The 15304-nt window shown below is 34.4% G+C and overlaps 1 protein-coding gene across 1 annotated transcript; it reads right to left on the bottom strand.

Moving 5' to 3' along the window:
- Positions 1-8902: 8902 nt before the first annotated feature.
- Positions 8903-15067, bottom strand: LOC126811334 (far upstream element-binding protein 1). The gene is made up of 8 exons (XM_050536846.1): positions 14930-15067; positions 12555-12639; positions 12060-12101; positions 11730-11769; positions 10758-10927; positions 9576-9647; positions 9316-9373; positions 8903-9077 (listed from the first exon to the last, which is right to left on the bottom strand). Exons 1-8 carry the CDS (start codon positions 14987-14989, stop codon positions 8903-8905), a joined length of 702 nt encoding a protein of 233 aa, XP_050392803.1. The 5' UTR covers positions 14990-15067.
- Positions 15068-15304: the final 237 nt, after the last annotated feature.

Raw genomic sequence — 15304 nt, 5'->3', positions numbered from 1 at the left:
AAATGTATTTATATTACGTAAAGCAGGGCAAAAATATACTTTATGTCAACTTCAAAAATTCTCAATACTGCATTTTAAATATTTTAAAAATCAACAAATATAAATGAAAAAAAAATCAAATTTTCCATTACCCCCAGTAGGATGTGTTCGGCTACAGGTGTAGTAGAGTAGAACTTGATGGAGTAAGGTAGAGACCTCTTCCAAACCCTCAAGACTAAAGGACACGGCAAACTGTCAAGACTTTAAAAATACTGTTTGAATATGATCATATCATGCATTATACATCAATGTAAATCAAGAATGTTATCTTTTTAAAATCAAATCAAAAAAAAAAAAATATAAAATATTTTATAGTGCATAGATGGAGTATATGAGCAACAATTATGTTCATTTCAAAAAAAAAAAAAAAAAAAAAAAATCATTCAAGTTTGAACAAAAGTATTAAAACCTCTTTTATATGATAGCAATATACTCAAAGTCTTTGGAATACGCAAAAAGCAATATATATTTAAGATCAAAATACGCAAAAATATTCACATCAACTAAATCAATGAATCATCCATCAACAATTTTCATATTGAATAAAGTAGTCATTTCTATATATTATAAACACAGAATTTATATGTGGAAATTTCACTACTGGTTGGTCCTTGAACTCCTACGCCTAGAGATGAATAAGAAGTATTAATTATGTTTATATGGCACTATTTATATCTCATCAACCATTTCATTTTAAAAACAATCATCAAAGTATGTCAACCGTAGCTCAATAATTCAATGCATACAACAAGAACATCATTTCAACAATAACCTTACCTTCTGGTCCAGCCACTGAAAACAGGTTTAACAGTGTAATATATACATGTAATGCATGTTTTGTGTAGAATGCTAGGGGTGTAAAATTCATATGTAAATCATCAGGGAACTCTGTATATACAAATACTCAAAATGTGAATCAACATTGGAATCGTTAGCAAGTTGTTCATGATGTGATACAAAAAGGCCAAAGATTTTTACACCCCTACTAATGTTATGATGCAACAAAATGTTTGTACAATGCATGCGGTCATGTTCATTTTCAATTCATCATAAGAATTCACACATAAAATAACAAAGATAAAATTATGACATGTTAACATTTATTCAATTACTGTATGACTAAAATTTCAACGGAACACAAAAGCATATATGTTTGCAAGATGGCTGTCGTCAGATCAATTAGGGGCAGGGGAAGCTATGTACAAGTTAGGAAAATAAAATGAGTTTGCAAACCATGTAAAATAATACTTTTTTTTTTTAACTTAATTCTTTGTTTTAAAAAAAAGAGACAGTCTCACACTGAGTTATAAGGGCATCATTATCTAATATACAATAAATACAGCCATTTATAGGCCACACTAAATAAAACCCCAGGGTACATAGAAAATAAAATACGATTCTTCATACAGCCTCATTAATTAACAGGAAATCTACTTCCAGTCAGCACTTTTAGTAACAAATTTGAGAACCTTGGAATGTGGCTTTATTACATGATGAATGGATGATCAAGTCAAAGTTCTCTATAAAATGAGGCAAAACAAAATATGTACTTTTTCATTGTATGTGAAGACATCAACAGCATAAAATGAAGATTTGAGTGCATCAACTGGTTTATCATAAGATCAATCTAACAGCATCAATAACATCAATGGACAAGGTACCTGGATAAATAGAATAAGGTAAGCAATATGATTCAATCTCCCTAACCACACTTGTTATACTAAACTCTTACCACCAGGCTTGCTGCTTCCAACCTGTTAAATCATATTTAAACATTTATATGTCTATTTACCAACACTTACCATACTAGGCAACAGTATCAGATCACTGACTAGTAGTAACAGCCAGCATCTGAAAGAAATGGCTTTTGTTAGTTAAAGAGTTTATTATATTATGTAATACCTGCTACATGTTTTATCTCCTCTTCTACTGTTGTGGGGGCTGAGTTCCCGCACCACCAGAATTCTGTAGGATCATGTTTGCTTGATAATGTAAGCCCTGTTGTCTATAATATTCAGCCCATGCAGCACTATAATCAGGTTGACCTGTTTGGGGGTTTATAGCTGCAAAATAGAAATGTCCAATACAAAACACTGCGGTCAGATCACTGCATCAAAACATGTTTGGTCCAACTATCTTTCAACACGTAAGCATTCTGTTGATGTAATTTAAACCCAATTCCATAACCTCAATACCTTCCTTTTGAAATAATTTGGATTGAGTTGTTTTTGTTTGTTGGGGGGAGAGATGGGGGGAGGGGGAGAATCATGACAAAGTATATGTAATCTTTCATTATTAAAGGACAACATTGGTGTCAGTCATTATTACATATGCGATAGAACTGGTTAAATACATTCCAAATATTATTTTAACACAGTCATTGCTACAGGAGATGTGTAACAAACATGTGAAGAAACAGGAAGTGACGCCAAACATGACAAACACGAGTTGTCCTTCTATATAACAGACTGAAGTAACGCGTGGTAACAGACAAACGATCAAATTTCATTTCACTGATAATTCTGTTGAAGTTGAAAAGTTATTATATGGGACGGTGAGAGGGTATCTCACAATTCAAAAATATAATTGGCTGTTACTTGATATGGGACACGAGAAAAATAGAAAAAACCTGTGCATTCCCCCGTTTTTATTCATTCTGTTCTGAATAAAAACATGGTAATGCACAGACTTTTTCTAATTTGTTCGTTATCTTTTTTATCTACTGACAGCCAATTCTTTTTTTGAATTGTCAGATATCCCCTCATCGTCTCGTATAACAACTTTTCATCTTCAACTGAATTATCAGTGAAATGAAATTCGATCGTTTGTTATCGCTCGTTATTTCAGTCAGTTATATAGGACAACTCGTGTTTGTCATGTTTGACGTCACTTCCCGTTTCTTCACGTGCTTATTACACATCTCCTGTAGCAATGATCTGTTAAAATTACATTTGGGATGTATTTAACGAGCTCTATCACATATTTTATAATGACTGATACCAATATTGTCCTTTAAGTTTAGTACATACCTGGTTGTGCCCCAGCACTTGGCTGAGCTGGTTGTGATGGCGCCTGTCCCGGTTGACTTTGGGTTGGAGGTTGCTGTCCCTGCTGTTGGGCATACTGAGCATATTGACCATACTGGGCATAATACTGAGCATAGTAATTTGCCCATGCAGCTGCATTTGCATCCTGTGCCTGCTTGTCTGGTGCATCTAAAATAAAGAAATCCGCAAACTTCAAACATCTTGGAAAACTGACTTCTGAAGAATTACCATTGCAGAGATATTTTTATTAGCATAATTTTAGCATAGATAAAGCTGTTGAAAGTTTGATATTTTCACAAATGCAAATAATGTACAGTGTTTTTTTTTCCAACATTAATTCAATTAACATTAACTTATACTAGCAGTGTCAAGAGGCTTGGAATGTAAATTTATACTTACTGGGATCACCACCCTGTTGAGGTGGGAATTGTTGACCACCTCCATAGTTATTCCATCCCTGTGGACCTCCACCATATTGTTGTGGTGGTTGACTAATAAATTAAATTTAAATAAATACCATTATATCACTTCATAAATGTACTAGATAAAGATCAACTTTTAATTCAATTGAATATATTGCATGATATATATACCAGACTTGACTCATTCCCACCCTTGATTATATAACATAAATTCAAAATAAATTTATTAAAACCTAATGCCCGTTTTATTTTCATGTGTTAATTTAATAGGGCCAAAGCTAGCCTCATATTTGATTTTTAACCCAGTTTTTAAATTTTTTTAAAAAAGTCCCTGGAATATCCTTATCCTTTTGGAACAACGTTACAACTTTTTTTGTATGCTTTTGTTTGATTCAGGTTTGTACTTTGTCAACTGGTATAGTTGTGTTCATCTTGTATTTAATGTTCTTCCTGTATATATATGAACAAGAGTGACTTACTTTTGTTGACCATATTGACCACCGTACTGCTCAAAACCACCTGGGCCTTGAGGGCCACCTTGATTAGGACCTCCAGGTCCTGGTCCTCCTCCAGGAGTTCCACCCATTGGTCCAGGTCCACCCTGAAACAAAATGTAAAGATTGAACACCTCACCATACATGTTTTTGTAGCTATAGATTTTCCAAAGTTCACTTCCAAGTAAAAATGCAAATGTGTATCTTTTGTGTGCACATTCTTCTTGCATCTATTTCTTAGAAAGGTACAAAAATAAATAGATGTTGGTAGGTAAAAAATAAAGATCACTGCTCTGAAGGATAACAGTCAAGAAATATACCTAACATTTTTTTTAAGGCGAGTACATATTCTTGCTAAATGTTTTCAGAATTTGGCCATGTCCACTTTCTTCCTGGATGAATATTCACCCCTTTGATTAATTTCACATCACTGTTAAATACATATTGGCATCTTTTTAACAATGTTCTTTGAAAATGATTTATTGAAAGTCATAAGTTTTTATCAATATTAAGTTAATTACCTGAATGCCAGCCTTTTCACTAATCATTTGCACTGCATGATCTATTTGTTGTGGACTACCTCGAATAATAAAGATTTTTTCCATAGGATTGGGAGGTGGATTTCTATCTAATTCTACATGAGCACCAGACATTTTGTTTATTTCTCGGATTGTTTCACCTCCTACAATATAAATTTGATTAATCAATCAAACAAATTCCTCAACAAAACTTGCCTAGATTATAGGTCTTCGGTTGTGACTAAGTATAAAATAAACTCTTGTAATTTCAGAAGATTCGGTATGTGAACTTCATAAATAAATGATGAGGCATCAATGGATTCGCGAAATATTGATAACCATAAAGTGACATTTTGTAAATGAAATGGGGGTTAACGTTCTACTGTTCTGCTCCGCACTCGGCTAATGAAGACTGGTGACATTTTGTTCTATTTTGGTTGACAGCAAATGCTCTTTGAAAACCTATGGGAAGACTTTATATTACTGGGATTTAAGAGGACAATTTTGAACTTTCTGTCACAGCAGTACAAGCCTTCTACACTTACCTTTACCAATGACTAGACCGCACTTATCAGCAGGTACAGGGAAGGTAGTTTCATCAAAATTATCATAGTTATCAAATCCTCGACCTCTTCCTGCTCCATTAAAACCTCCTCGTCCTCCGCCACGTCCACCACCACCACCTCTTCCACCACCGCGTCCACCTCCACCAAATACTCCTCCACCACCTCGGCCCATCTGAAATAAAATACCATGAGGAAATATTCAGTTTGTATTCAAAATTAAATTATGCTGTCGTTACATTACTTAATTGAATGGGTAGTTAAAAACTCAAACACGTTTCTCAACATCAACTGTGTATTTTTAGTGGAGGTCTAAATTGATCTGGAGCATTAACTTTGATGGAATGTGTGCAATATAAAAACTCATTATGTTGACAAACTATATTAGTTTATTTTTGGATAAATTCACCACATTCCTCAACTATATCAGATTGGACTATAGAGCAATCTGGTGTACTTTTATGTTTTATCTTCATGTGCTAGACAACGAGTACTAACCTGAGCATTCTCTAGTAATTCATTTATAAACTGTACTGCTGGTTGAACCTTTTCTGGAGGACCAGATATAGAACATATTCTTTCTGGTGTTTGTCCATCATCTATAATATAAACAATACTATAAGTATTACAGGGATATCAACAGTACTTCAGTCGTGAAAATTATTGTTGGACATTTTCTACGGTTATGTTTTCAATGCATGGGATCAGAATTTCTAGCTCAAAACAACTAAATACTTTCAATACTAAATGTAGTCTTATCAAAACACCACACACCAATCCTTGTCCAATCAGCAAGTGGTATCTGTAGTGGAATTCTCTGTATCATACAAATGCTACTACAATCGCAATATTACTTGAAATTAAGATTAATAGTGTATTTTACAATTAACATTTACAGTTTATATCATCTGTAACAAGGTCTACTATCAAACTCCATTTATAGTAAATGGTGTTAGCGAATTCCTTGAACTTGAATCTGGCACATAAAGAAACACTCGCAGACATTAATCTTTGAATGTGGATTCTGTGCCAACACCTATTTAATAGACTAAAATTAAACTTACCTGGTCGAAACTGAACTTTAGCACCTGTGTCTTGTTGAATTTTCTTAATCATTTCCCCACCTTTACCAATAACTAAACCTACAGCTTCTCTGGGTACTGGCATCTGTAACAAACATAAAATAGATTTACTGTAGTATCTTTATGGAGGGAACTATTTGGCAGCTTGAATGTCAAGAATAAAAGAAATGTTCACTGAATTTGGTGGGTCTGGTTTGAAGTTGTACATGCTTTCAATAGGGTTTTTGCCAGCCTAGCAACAGAACTAACTTAAATCAGTAGCTCCATGTGTATAAAGTTAACAGTCTGGATTAGTTTTACTATGCGTTGTTTTATTATCAACTTACCTCAACACCTCTACCCATTCCACCACCACCACCTCCTCCGCCGCCGCCAGATCCAAAATCACCAAAACCACCAGGCTACAAGATATAAAAATCAATCAATTATTTAGATTTTAAGCCAACGGCTCTTTTATATGTGATCAAAATAAATATATTCATTAGTGACGAACAAACTTTATGTTGATATGTCTTGCTTGCTAATTGCAGTCTGACCCATTTTTTTGCTTACACAGGTTGTTACACTGTTACATTACTAGAGTATCCATTTATAAACTTTAATCAAATATTAATCAAAAATAACTTACTCCATCCATGTCTTTATCTGCCAATAACTGTATAATAGTTTCTTTCGCTTTCTGAAATGAAGATATTACAGGAGATAAGTAGTGCGATTGTGTTTTAATAGAGACAAGAGGGAATATGGAACTACTAAGTTATCCTCTTCAAACTATAAATAAAACATTTAATAGACAATATAAAATGAAATGGGGTTTAACGTCCTACTCAGCTAATGGCGACGGGCATTTGCAATGCAGTGTGCTATGAGGGAAATTTTGCCTAGGACCACTCTATAGCGAATTCCAACCGTCAAGGGTTCTTTTACTTGCAAGCCAATGTATACATGGGAACTTAGTTTTTCAGTAGTATAAAATGACAGTATTTTCAAATTTGACCCACATCAAAGATGTCATTATTTGTGTAAATCATAGTACCGATACATTTAGAGAGATGAAATTTATTATGTTACTACATGTCAATGTCACAGAGCAAACCCTATCAATGATATAGAAAATGTTTTGTTCAATTCCAAAAATCATAAAGTGGTCACCGAACTACTGTTCTTATCACAGAGTATCCCCTTGATCACATCTAATATACAATCTGTGGGATATCAATATATATTTTAAGTTTCATCAAAATCGGATCTCTAGAGGGTCCATAACTTTCGTATTACATTCTGACAGGCAGTTCTGTTTCGATTTTCTGAAATTCGAACTCAACCTTCATTCATGTGTAACAATGATATATTTAAACTCTTTTTAAAATTGAATACCAATTGTGACTTCTAGCCTGTTCCACGAGCTCTAAAAATGTGATTTTACGAACCATCAAGGGCCATGATCCTGGAAGTTACATTCGGATATGCGCGAACCAAGATCTTTGTGATGGAAACATAAATTTACACCATTTGCATATGAGGGGGAGGCCATTTTGTCAAGCAGTTTTGGACCGATTTTCAGAAAATTCGAACATAACCATCATCAGGGTGTAATCAATCAAGGGCCATAATTCAGGAGGTTACGATCCATTATGCGTGAATATCGAAAGGAACCAAAATCTTTGAGTTATAAACATGTTTTATCAAAATTGGATGGCGTACTATTTGCGTACAAAGAGCCGCCATTTTCTTCAGGAATTTTAGTCCGATTTTCACGAAATTTCACGGTGGTGTTTTCAAACATTTTTTTAAATCGTATAATAATTGTGACCTTTTCATAAAATCAGGGACCATAACTCAGGAAGTTATGATCAGATGAAAACTGATCTCTAGAGTGTCCACAAGCTAAAAATGCTGACCATATTCCATGAAGTTGTAGTGTGATACATGCCATTATCAAAAGGAACCGAGATCTTTGGAAGATAGACCTATATTTCAAGTTTCATCAAAATCGGATAAAAATTGAGACCTGTAGAGTTCCCACAAACAAACTGAGGACGTTCAGACAAGGGCAACGGCATAATACGTCCACATGAAAATGTGGGTGGGGCCGTATAAATTTTTTTTTTACAAGACTAACCTGACATTTGTCCATTGGTCCGCTTATTCTTAGAGGTTTTTCCTGTGATGTAGGTGCATTACTGTCTTGGATCATAACCATTTTAACACCATTTTGTTCCTGCAAATATACAATAATATTTTCTTAAGATAAAGTAGGTTTGAGGAAATAATCCTGTTCAAAATGCTGTTTGCCATGTTATCATTCGAAATTAGGTGTACACGACACAAGTTATGAGAGTCCTAAGCTTGTGCAGTTTACGGCAGTAATCTTAACGGCTATAGTAACAAATTTAATCAGACCAACAAACTCTACAAAAGCTTAAAATTAAATTTACTTTACTTAGGATGAACATCACATACTTTTTCTTTTTGATCCGTCTTTTGTAACAAGGTCTACTATCAAACTCCATTTATAGTAAATGGTGTTAGCGAATTCCTTGAACTTTTATCTTGCACATAAAGAAACACTCGCAGATATCAATCTTTGAATGTGGATTCTGTGCCAATATCTTCATAAAATCAATATTAAACTATGGCACCCTGCATATATCGTTGCTTAATCATACAAACACCTGGAACTTTTACTACATCTTAATTCTTTTCTAGAGTGAAAAACAAAATTTCCAAAGTATACTTAACAAATTACCTGTAAATTTCGGATAGTTTCTCCACCTTTTCCTATAATTAAACCAACTTTATTTCCCGGAATAAACATTTCAATTACTGTCTGTCCTTCACCAATATTCATAGGATCCATGTTATTATTCTGTGCTCTATCTATTATACCATTTATAACTTGTTTACATTGCCTGAAATATACAAAGCATGCTAAATTACAGCTACTTTAACCCCTAGAAATAAAATAATTTGGGTAACTGGCAATTTCTTTCACAAGTTTGTATTGTATTTAATAAATTAAGCTACCGATATCAAGAAAACATTACACAAAAAAAAAAAATACCCAGGGTCATTTGAATATAACAATATACTCAAGACCACAGCTTGGAAAATCAAGAATCATGATTCATTGAGCAACTTTCTACTTACGCAATGGCTTGAGGTGTACCAGTAAGTCTACAAGCTCGATCAGGTAAACCACCACTATCTATAAATAATCAAGTAAACACTGAATAATTTTAATACACTTTTGTCAAAGAACATTGTATATCTATAGTTCATAAGAATCATTCTTTTGTTATCACTTCAAAGTTCAATCTTTCAAGATTTGTTTCTCAGTCATGCACAGAAGAAGGGCACATTGCAAACCTGTAAATAAATGTATAAAAACTATGTAAGTTTGAACATACCAGGTGCTATCTGAACTTTACAACCAGTTTCCATCTGTAATCGTGTGATTTGTTCACCACCTTTACCAATAACTGTTAATTGAAGAGGCATATCAATACCAACAGAGAGGATGATGCCCCTTTCCCCCCCAATCCCAAAATATATAGATGACACTCAATAATTACTTGCACATCTATAAAGTATGAGCAAACACATCTTTGCAACGTTTTGTCAATATGGCAAGACAATACAAGACATCAAGATTTATGTCCAAATTATACTCAGACTTTGCTGAATTTTCAAAAATACAATTTTAAACCGTTTTTTTTAAATCAAACTCAAACAGTACCTATCGTTTTTAAATGTCTATTATTATGGTATCAAGATGAACGGCCTCTTAATATTCTAAGACATCAATAAGTTTCATTGTCTTTCTGTAAAAATATTATGCTTGCAAGCCTTGAATTGACATAGCTTGAACGTATTGGTGTATGATCTGTACATAAACAAGACCTATATTTCGTTTCTGTTTTTTTTTTATACTTTCGATGGCCTCTACTACATGAAGATCTGACTAGCTGTATTGGGAGGTGGCGTCAGGGGGGTCATACAATCGGCTTTTCACCTATGACTTCAGACATTGAATAATCAATCAGCATTTACATTTCTAGTGGTTTACCCACAGTTTCGTGCAGAGCATGCCAAGAACTCGCTGTAACAGATGGTTTCATTGGCTAATTCCTCACATCAGCTAGAACGCCTGTTAAATAACTCTTCCGGGTCCTAGTGTTGTGGAGACAAGTATAGAAATTTTGAACTATAAAAAACGAAACGAAATATGATCTGTGTTTTAATCAGACTGGTATATCAACAGGACTAACAACTTTATACTCTGCATTATTGGAACAGAAATCACTCATTGTAGAAGCTTAGCTATGATATTGATGTAATGAAACTATTCACAAATAAGAATGAAAGCTGTGTTCCAAAATATCAACAAATCAAATTAAGGATACTTATCAAACTCTTTAAAGACATTCACTTAATGAACACCATACCAGTTTAAACATTATACCTTTAACTGAAGCTGAGTTGATGTGTTAGTTTGACAAACAGATGAACCCACAGACGAACCCATTTTAACAGTCCGGAACTTCCTTGAAAGGTGCAGGACACAAAATGTCCGAAACTATCGTACTTACCTAACCCAACCATCTTGTCGGGTACCATGTAAGTTTCTTCCATGACTGCGCCAAGTTGTGCGTGAGGAGACGGGTTTCCAATTACAGGGGGAGCAGTTGCTGGTCCCACTCCTAGTTGCTGATTTATTCTAGCTGCTGCCTCCTGCGCAGCCTGTGCAGCTGAACTTCCCCTAAAAATATAAGTCTTAATGTAATACATATTTCTTACAAATTGCTCATGTGGTAAAGATCCATATATTAGCAAAGCAAAAGCTTTTTTTTAAATCTGACTAAAATTGAATATTTACTATTTTTCCAACCCCTCTCCCATTTAAGAAACAAAAAAAATTTCAAAATCGATTAGGAAATAAGAATGTTATTGCACTTTATGACCCAAAATTGATCGATGTCAGTATACACTTTTTTTTTAAATTTGCAAAAAAAGTGACCGAAGACAATTTCTCAGCAACCATTGAAGATATAGGCATCAAATTTTCAGGAAACATACATCCAACCATTAACTATTTGTTGCAATTTTTGAATTTGGGCTATATAAATTATTTCCTTAGATATAGGGGTCTTTCTATGAGAAAATATGTTTACTTTCAGTGAATAGTGCCGTTTTTGCCTTTTCCTGATAATTTTATTTTTTCAAAATTAAGAAATAAGTCGTAAATGTTTTTCTAAATGCCCAAACCACGCTCGACATAAACTCTGTTTTCGTCTGAACACAAGAAGCACAAAGTCGTTGATATTGGTGTTCATACAACTTCCCGAAGTCGCAGAACAAAGACATTTTACGATCATTTTTTTTTCATTGATAAAAATAGTAACAGTGGCGACCCTAGCAAGCTTTTACATTACTACATCTATGGGCTATTTTCACAAAAACATACAAATAATGGAAAAACAAATTTTGGAAAGTAATGAATTTTTAAGGAAAATTTCACTGTATTTTTTAGATTTATTAACAGTGGTGTCTATAATATTTACCTCTGTTGGTCTTGAATAGCTCTTAATTGAGCTCCAATTGCTGAAAAAAATAAGCATTAAATATAGTGTCAGTTGGGTCCATTAAAAGACAAAGTGCACAATCAAATACAACACTTCTAGTAGAAAAAAAACATTATAGAGGAAACAAACATGATTAATACTGCAGGGCAAGGTGGACTAGAAAACAATATGTATAGGGTATAGTAGACAATTGTCACAGAATGGTAATGAGGCAGTGGTAGATAGAATTTGGTTTCAAATATGAAGAAGTGTTTGCCAATGATTACGTGTGCACTATGCTTGTAGGGAACAATTTAGAAATTCACTCACGATCGTTTAGTGCAGCGGTCGATTTCTTTGTATCTGGCTCACCTGCAAACAGAAAGAAAAGGAAGAGTTTTGGGCTGATCTCCTTAGCCAACCAGGTTTACAGGGCTGCATGAGATAAAAGCGTCAAAGTGGGAAGTATAAACACAATGCGTGTTCTACAGAAAATAGGAAAACCACTGACTCAATCCATATTTCTAAGGGAGGTAAGACAAGCCAAAAAAAAAAAAAAAACACTGCACGCACAATAATGAAATGGAGTCACTATGTATGTATGAATAGAACACACTTAACTTCACATCTAGAAGAAAAATTTACCTTACCTTTTTCTACAAAAATAAATTAAAAGCTTCACATAAATTTTGTATATCAACACATATGACAGTGTCTAAATGAAGATACAAGCTTGCTGCATATTTTTTTTTTTTTTTTTTTTTTGTTAATTTTTAAATAACCAACAAGGTCAGTGGCTGAGAATTTCAATAAGTAAATAATTACCAAACCCTGGACCATCCTCAAAGGGTCGCTTTATTCCTTGTGGCTGAGCGTCACCAGCACCAGGTTGATTTATTTTAGCTGCTATCTAAAATAAAAAGGAATTTAAATTTTTTAAGTTACACCAATTCCTCATCTCAACAGAGTTGGTGCCACTGGCTGTGGGTCCAACCCGCTATACAAAATACCTCCAAATGTATTTGATTGTTCAACAATATAACAAGATTTATCTCAGTTTACCCCAGTTATAATTGGAAAAGTTTGATTTATCATAATTGGACATGTTGCATTCATTAAGTTATAATTATGACCATTTCAAGTGCATTAAACAACTCATTTAGAAACTCTTGATGCTCATCTGGATCTGGATTATCAAATAAGTAGGTTGCAGGGCCTGTAATCTCGATAAATGATTAAAAAACTTAGTAAAAGCAAGTAGAAATATGACTAATGTAGGCTACCAGTATTCTATCAGAAGCCAATCCAGCATTGGCCAAATAGGGATTCTCGGGCGGTACCCGCGCCAAAGACCACTCGGACCAAAACGGAGACCACTCGGACCAACCTAAAAGACCACCCGGAACAATATTTATGTTGCCTCTCGGACCTATCAATTTATGTTGGAAGACCACTCGGACCAATATTTGCCTCTCGGACCAATCAATTTATGTTGGAAGACCACTCGGACCAATACTTGCCTCTCGGACCAATCAATTTATGTTGGAAGACCACTCGGACCAATATTTATGTTGCCTCTTGAGCCAACCCAAAGGATCGCTTCTCGATCCAATTATTCACTTAAGAAATCAAATACAGATTTTAAATTAAATATTATTTATTAAAAAATAACAATACAAAGCGAATAATTTATAGGTGTATCTATACATAATTTAAAAATGTCCTTCCTTACATAAGAGCAAATATTCATATTTATTACATCAACAATTTATAAAATAATTTTTTATTTTTAATATGCCCGTGACATATGGTACAGGTAAGTAGCATATTCATATTTATTACACCAACAACAATGGTTTTAAAATCGTTTAATTTTAAATGATACAATTGAAGCACTTGGACCTTACTCCAATCACACCAATTAAAAATGAATCAATTTTCTTTCATGTGCGTCATCTACTTTATTACTTTGTAACATGGGTGAGTACCTTATCAATACATACTAATGTCTTAACCACTACTCATTTATCGTTGTTGTGTTTATTAATCTTCTTTGATGTGATTCATTATGATCAAATACCACGGGTAAGTACATAACACTTATAATTTTCATTTTATTTAAAAAACAATTTATTAGTAGTCATATTAAAACAAAATTTATTAAAACAAAACTTTATTATTGGTCCGAGTGGTCTTTTTGTATGGTCCGAGTGGTCTTTTTGTATGGTCTGAGTAGTCTTTTTGTTTGGTCCGAGTGGTCTATCAAATGGTCCGAGTGGTCTATCAATTGGTCCGAGTGGTCTATCAATTGGTCCAAGTGGTCTTTGGCCAGAGTGGTCATGCATTCTCTCGGGCCATTGCTTGAGGAATATGCCCCTCATACCATATACACACCTCTAGTTGAACTTTGATATAAAATAATGTCAATTTTGATGTGTCCGGGCCACACTAGCCTATTATTGACAAGGAAAAATACTGGAAAGAGAGAACAGTGGGATTCATTTTGGGACTAAAATGGTAGGCCTACTTTTTTATTTCAATAACTCACTTGAGTGTAAGAGTCTTTGGCAGTGGGAGAAAACTGGAGAACATGGAGAAAACCCCAGGTTGAATGGGTGAACCTACTTCCTGTAAGTCAAGTGTACAACTGCTGGGGGGGGGGGCCGACAACAACTGAACAAAGGCTTGATTTGTAATGCTACATGCACCAAGATATAATTGTGAATACCAAGCAAAACATTCCGGAATCGAACATTTCAACAATAAAACCTGGCTAATTGGGAAGTCCTGATAATCGAGTTCTATATCACACGGACACGTGCACGGAGACCAGCCAGCATGGCCAGAACATCAACATGTCTAGGTAGATTAAGATAGCCGACATGAACGAGAACAGTCTTACTCTCAAGCTGAAGAATCGATTTTCTTCGCCAAATAACTTATTTTAAAAGCTACTCCCCTTGCAAAACATAAAGAATGACATACACTTTCTTCTAGCAAATTTTACTCAGACAAGACAAGGTTGGTTTTTGTTCTGCATGAAAAATAGCCACAAATTAAATTTTGTTCGGACTGTGCACCGACCGCGTGGTTTTTAAGCAGCAATTCTTTACAAAGGCCTTTCGAGCAACAATAAATCGACTAAGAAGGCACATATATGTTTCCGCAACTTAAATTGTGATTGGTTAATAAAATTATACCTGTCGTGCACGTGCAAGGGCATCAGCGTAAGCGTTTCCTGCACCTCCTGCTTGATCCATCGAGAACAAAATGGCGGCTTGTAAGGGAAGAGACGCAAAAGCCTCGTGCTCACTTTGACAAATGATTGGTTGAAATGGTCTCACAGCGACATCTTATGGCGAATCGTAAAGAGGTCAATGAAAATATACGGAAGCCAGAAAAGACCAAAGGCTAAACATAAATACATGGAGTTTTCGAGAAGCACGAAATACTAGCCTATTGCACAGGCACAAATATATTTCAATCTTTTAAGTTAAAATGTTCTTTTTTTTTAAAAAAAAAAAGTCACACTAAAGACACGGACCAACATTCCAAAATTACATAATAAATGCGGC

The sequence above is a fragment of the Patella vulgata genome, chromosome 1 (assembly GCF_932274485.2).
Source record: "Patella vulgata chromosome 1, xgPatVulg1.2, whole genome shotgun sequence".
NCBI classification, from domain to species: domain Eukaryota; kingdom Metazoa; phylum Mollusca; class Gastropoda; family Patellidae; genus Patella; species Patella vulgata.
The sequence above is the reverse complement of the archived record's forward strand: the minus strand, read 5'-3'. Positions and strand labels throughout refer to the sequence as shown.

What these genes read in the sequence shown, in the direction of transcription:
- LOC126811334 (XM_050536846.1), bottom strand. Translation starts at nt 14,989, where the DNA reads ATGGATCAAGCAGGAGGTGCAGGAAACGCTTACGCTGATGCCCTTGCA. An exon ending in TGAGGATGGTCCAGGGTTTG is followed by an intron (nt 12,102 to 12,554) that starts GTAATTATTTAC and finishes TTCTGTTTGCAG; the next exon opens with GTGAGCCAGATACAAAGAAA. An exon ending in GACCGCTGCACTAAACGATC is followed by an intron (nt 11,770 to 12,059) that starts GTGAGTGAATTT and finishes TATTTTTTTCAG; the next exon opens with CAATTGGAGCTCAATTAAGA.